Raw genomic sequence first — 6,000 nt, 5'->3', positions numbered from 1 at the left:
ACAGATATATATATATATATATAAAAATAATGCTAGATTCAGTTGTGTTTAACAGTATGCCTCTGTTATCTTGACATTGTGGTTTGAGCTATACGCAACAATAATGATTATTAATAGGATGCTGTTGTAGTGAGTTTTGTAGCATGATGGAAGGACTGTCTGTTCTACTGACAGTAATGCAGTGAGCGCCTAAAAGTCTGTCAGCTGCATTTGGTAACAACCCAACTTTGGGAAGTTGCTATGTTACACTTCTTCCTGTGTATGCTGGTTCTGCTGCTGTTCAGTTTTAGATCTGTCTTGTCATAATGATGGCATCCTAAAAGCTTTTCTTATTCAGTAGGCCTCATTGCCCATAAACTCTTCAGCATACATTAGGAAAGAGTAACTAAAGTTAAAAAAAGACTCTTTTGCTGAACTCTTCTATTAAATGTAAAAAATCACAAAAATGTGGCAAGATGGACGAAGGAGCATGAAAGTAAACTTGTATTTTTTGTAACATTATTGCACATAATACCTTATAACGTTAAGGGAACTTGTATGTTTATGTCTTAAAGATGGAAAAATTGCATGTAGAACATATAAGCAGAGTATTTTATTTTTTCATACATTGTGTTATTTTTCCAAAAGTAATTACAGAAAGCATGATAAACATACTAAACGTGGATATGTAGAGGAAAATGGAAGTTGTTGTCTTTGTAGTCATTAGTGAGGATGTTGGTTTTGGTTTTTTCCTTATTTGCAGTCAGGTAATTTACATTAAGCGTTTTTCTAATTTCTGAAAGGTGTGACTGTTGTGACATCAGCTGTGGTGGAATTGCATTCACCTATGAAAATAAAAACAACACTGAAACTGGACTTCAGATTTGACTCTCTGACTTTAGTATTGTATAGTCCAAATTCAAAACAGGTAAATATAATTTTGTTTACAAGAGAAAGAAACAGTTTTAAGGTTGCCCAGCGTCCTGGAACAGGGATAGTTTAATTTATGAGCAGACAAAGTGATTTCTAGCAACAGTAACAGACATGATGGAAATGATAAACAGCTATTTTAACTAAATCACATGGCAGATATCACAGGAAGAACATATGCAGTAGGACATAATACATGGCATCTTCTGTGATCTGACTGAAAATTTGCTGAAATCTTAGTTTGAAGTACAGTTTGGTGTGAAAATAATGCAGAGGAATACAACCTATTTTTTAGTCGCACACACACATGTGCGGACACACATATACATAAACTTGTGAAGAGAGATGGAGAGTTTGTACTACAGTATGAATGATTTTTTTAGTCTTCCATGTTTAAATTTACAAAACTGGTCAGCAAGTTTCTAACTAAAATCATAGTGATACTTTATTTTAAACTTATAGTCTGTTACTCAGATTTTGAACAATTTTCCAGTATCTGACTAAACACAACATAGTCATAAGAAGCAAAACTTAATTTCTTATTTGGCGTCTGTGCATGTATTGTGTATTTTTAAATAGCAAACAAATCAAAATTGCATATGACAATTCTGCTTTCTTTTAAACATTGTCTCCCTCTCACTAGTGTAAGCTTTAGAAAGCTTGCAGAAGGGTGGAGCTTTGCTTTTTCTCAGTTTTCTCTTTATGTTATTGATTTTTGTTGTCTTTGAATTACCAGTGGGTTTATTTAATATTGTTAGAAAACTTACCACTTACAATAAAACCGTATTTCACACCTATGTATTATTTCCATTACCTATAAGCAAATCTACAGACATATTTTCATTTGATTTAAACAGGTTACAAATTTGGATCAGAGAGATGACCTTTTGAAACTTGCAGAGTTTAAATTAGTTTTGATGTCAGCTGCTGTCAAAATGTTATCGGATGGTTCAATGAATGCTTCAGTCAAGCTGGCAAACTGTACATTAGATGATAAAAGGCAGTCAATCCAGAAGGCTACACCAAGGTCTGTGTTTTGACATAAATTACTGTTTATTGGAGTTTGACAGCCTTCCATATGTTTCCTTCCATTTTAGTATTCTGGTAGAACTGCAGTTGTTTTGGTGTAGTGGTTCTTAAAGTATATGTTACTGTATACTTGTATATCTTGCTTGCCTTTGGTTCCACATGTTGTTTATGAGACACCAATATAAATGCTACAAACAAACTTTAAATATGAAAGAAACCAGGCTTTTAATATGAAATTAATAAATGCAGTTAGAAACATATTTCACTTTCAGTTTTAATAAACTGCTGGCTAAGTAAGACTAAGATTTTATTTTTGTGAAGAGTAACAAGTAAATGAGTAAAGTATAATACTTTTGCTATGTAAACAAGGAATTGTGGTGGTTTGACTTGTTAAGATTATGAACGCTTTAGTTGCCAGTGTATGGGAGTCTAGTTAGTTTGGAAGTTTTATAGAATTTATGTTAATGTTTTTATTAGTCATATTTTAAAATCTTTGGTGTTACTTTTAAAATTCACTCTTATTAATGTATTGCAGCTGGAGTGAGAATCTTGAATGTTTTTCAATATTTTTGGCTGGTTTTTTATTGTCTCATTAAATGCCACCTTAATGGTCTTTCAGGATGGTGGAAATGAAACATGGATTTGAAAAGAAAGTTATGGTGGATATAAGCTATAAGCAGGGGAGAGATGGCACTGTTCTTGATGTGATTGTTCAAGAGATATACCTTTGTGCAAGTATGGAGTTTCTACTTACTGTTGCAGATATATTCCTGAAGGCTAATGCAGAAAGTGCTGCTGCACAGAGAAATCTCAAACAGTCATTACCTTTAAAGGAGCAAGGTATATACTGGAAATACTAAAAAATATGTATTTAAAGATCTGTTTAATGTTGGTATTAAAATGCTATCTTAAAAATTACAATGCTTCTTTTATGCTATTTCCTGTGTTTCTGTATATAAAACAGCTGCTTTTAACCATTGATGTTTCTTTCTTTGCATCATGGAAATTGGTTCATATCCCTTGGTCTTTATTCCCAAATGAAACTTTGTCTTACCAGACAAAGGTAATACCTAAAAATGTATGTCTAAAATGCGAAAGGACAATTATAGATGGTGCCTAGGTTTGTTTGGCTATCTTTGCAGTCTCAATGAAGTTTATAATGATGACTACCACCATCATAATTGTCATCCTCCTGAGAGTGATGGGGCATATTATGCTTAAATATTAATTCAGCCTGGCTGATATTGCTGCCTAGAAATGTGGTTATTTCACTTGTCCACTGGTGTGCATTTCTCCCTACATTAGGAAACAGGCTTTTAGTTTGAGTGTCCGATTGGGTATTTCTAGTGCAGGACCCCTATACCTGATATCAGAAATTAGTCCATTGGAGCAGGAAATGGGCTATTTATGCCTCTAGGCCTCAGGTAGTTCACATCATGTCTGCAAAGCAAGTCCCCTTCTTTTTGTTCTTGTTTTACGGTACCCTCAATGTCTTAGTTTTGTCCACCTCAGCTAGGCCTGCTGTGATTATTTAGTAGATGATCAATAAATAAGGAAGTCTTTCATAAAAGTATATTGGTACTGCAAATGGTTACATCAGGCACAAGTAAATGCTGCATTATTGTACTACTGAAAAGTGTGTGCTTTGCTACTCCAGAAAGCAGAAAACATGTCCAGCATTTTCATAAGACCCCATCATAGCTGGCTGATGTAGACATTTAGTAAAGCTGATACATAGCGTCAGAGGTATTGACAGTGGTGGTACTGATTTCATTTTGACAAAGAAGCTTTGTGGAATCTTTTGTTGTATCTCGAAAGTAATTAGAGCTTTAATGGTTTTGTATCTCCAGCAGAAAGCCTAGAGATAAGTCAGTTGCAGGGATCTACAGGTTTTCTGATAACCTGTTATGCCAGATCTTATCACAAAATATGTAAAACTTCTCTATAATTTATGTAAATAATAATTTAACATTTAATGATTTGTCTAATTTAATTTATATTTTTGAAGCACCTGTGCAGCCTGTGTCTACAATAGAAATGAACGTTGTTGTTAAAAATCCAGAGATTGTGTTTGTGGCTGATTTAACAAGAAGTGATGCTCCTGCATTGGTGGTTACAACACAGTGTGAGGTCTTCATTAAGAACAGCCCAGAAAGATATAGCATGACAGCTGCTGTTAAAGAGATACAAATGAAAGCATGCCCATTTCTTCCAGAAAAAAGGAAAGGGAACGTTACTACGGTGAGTTTGTAAACATCCAGTTTCTATATAAAAGGTGCCGTGTAACTTATACTACTAGAATGCAAGCTATTTCTGAAGCTTTCATCATTAAAAACTATATTACAGACATATGAGTAAAATTTTGTTGCTAACTTATTTTGTTGATTTTATTCTGTTGTGTCTGGTATGTCAAAAGTGTCACCTTGATCTGTGACTTTGAAGTTTGTTTTGTACTACAAGCTAAATTTAAGAGCTCAGAGGAGTAAAACGTTAATAATCTCTTATATCACATGTAAGCCAAATAAATAGCATTTTATGAGTGTGCACTATTGCAAATGCAATGTAGCAAATTTGGAATACTTTCATTCTGAAATTTTATGTTAAGTAGCTCTGTAAGTGAATAACAAAGGGTCACAGACAGAACGGGAAGTATGTATTATGAAATAAAATACTTATGGTATGCTGTCCGTAAATTTCTTGGTGTTAAGTTCCATGGATCCATCTTATTAAAACTGCCTGTTTATATTTTGGCAACAGAATCAGACTTCTTAGTTACTGTCCAGGTGGAATGCATTGACTCCTGGAGCTTCTTGCAGCTCTCTGCCTCTACAGCAGACTATACCTCAGTTAACTCTGTAATGATATTGTTGTATCAGAAAAAAAACTCAATTTCACAGTATATCCAACTGTTATCTGTGTCTTCAGATCACTTTTCAGCTCTGTGTTATTGCCTCCTTACTTTATTGAGCTACGTAGGAAAGGCCAAAGCCATAAGCGCAAAGGACTGGGACTTCCACTTAATCTCCTTATCAGATTCTTTCATAGCAGCTCAGTTTACTCCTTGGGTAGACAAACTTTTCGACTGCCTTACTCTGTTAACAATCTAGTCATTGAGAAAGGGATGCACTTGCACTGATAGCTGCAACACAATGCAGAGTTGCTTGACTTGCATTTTCGTAGCTAGTGAATGTGGCACAAATGTGGTTAGCTTTGTAGAAAACACATAAAAGGCTTCACACCAAGGTTTCCCTCTTACAGGAATATCTTCTGACAGAATCTTTTATCTCAGACTGTAGAAACAGAGGAAAAGACCTGTATCTGACAGGATGCTTGTGCTATAAAGAGGGGAAAAAACTTCAGAGGACTTTAGTTTTGATACTTAAAGCAGTACCTTCTTTGAAAGGTTCAGAAAGTTCTTGAGAGAGTATTAGAGATCAAAAAAAGACAACATTCTCTGCAGGTTGCAGCATAACTGTCCCTTTTGAAAACATGTATGCAAGGAAATCTCTGAAGCCAGGTATGCTGTAACTAGTAAGATTTCAGTCTGGGAAAATAATCAGAGTAATAGAGGTTCAGATGACAGTCTATGGCTGCCTTTAGTCAAGAAAGAAAAGGTATGATATGAGTTTATATGAAAATTACAGGTTTTCTGAAGACTGATATTGACATGAAGATTTTAAATTGCCTAAACTTCGGTGATGGATGAATTCATCCTCCTGGTGAATAGGTTTCCCCAGATACCCAGTAAACTGGCCTCTGGATTTAAAAAAGCACAAGTAATGAGGTTCTTTCTGTACATTTATCATATATACCTTGGTCTAAAGAAGAATGTTATTTTTCATTCCTGGCTGTAACACAGAAGAAGAAGAATAATAAAAATTAATATGAGCCCTAGAGGATAAAATAATAATGTGGACAGAAAATTCTGTTAGATCAAATTCTCTTGGGAAAAGTGTGGTAAAACTGATTCAGGGTGTTTCTGCCCCCAGCCTCTGATTCAGATATTGCCAGAGATTTCAGGAAAGACTGCAAAATCAATATTCCTTTGAAATTACCATTTTT

The 6,000-nt window shown here is 34.6% G+C and overlaps 1 protein-coding gene across 1 annotated transcript in view; it reads left to right on the top strand.

The window, feature by feature from the left end:
• The window catches only part of VPS13A (vacuolar protein sorting 13 homolog A), a 110,162-nt gene that overhangs the window by 51,531 nt on the left and 52,631 nt on the right, over positions 1-6,000 (top strand). The window contains exons 36-39 of the mRNA XM_026866046.1: positions 783-907; positions 1,767-1,936; positions 2,558-2,778; positions 3,947-4,179. Coding sequence (XP_026721847.1) covers positions 783-907; positions 1,767-1,936; positions 2,558-2,778; positions 3,947-4,179 — 749 coding nt within the window. The remainder of the gene's footprint in view (positions 1-782; positions 908-1,766; positions 1,937-2,557; positions 2,779-3,946; positions 4,180-6,000) is intronic.

This window comes from Athene cunicularia (genome assembly GCF_003259725.1).
Source record: "Athene cunicularia isolate RWA chromosome Z unlocalized genomic scaffold, athCun1 chrZ_part2, whole genome shotgun sequence".
Taxonomy (NCBI): Eukaryota; Metazoa; Chordata; class Aves; order Strigiformes; family Strigidae; genus Athene; species Athene cunicularia.
This window is presented reverse-complemented; position numbering and strand designations above follow the sequence as displayed.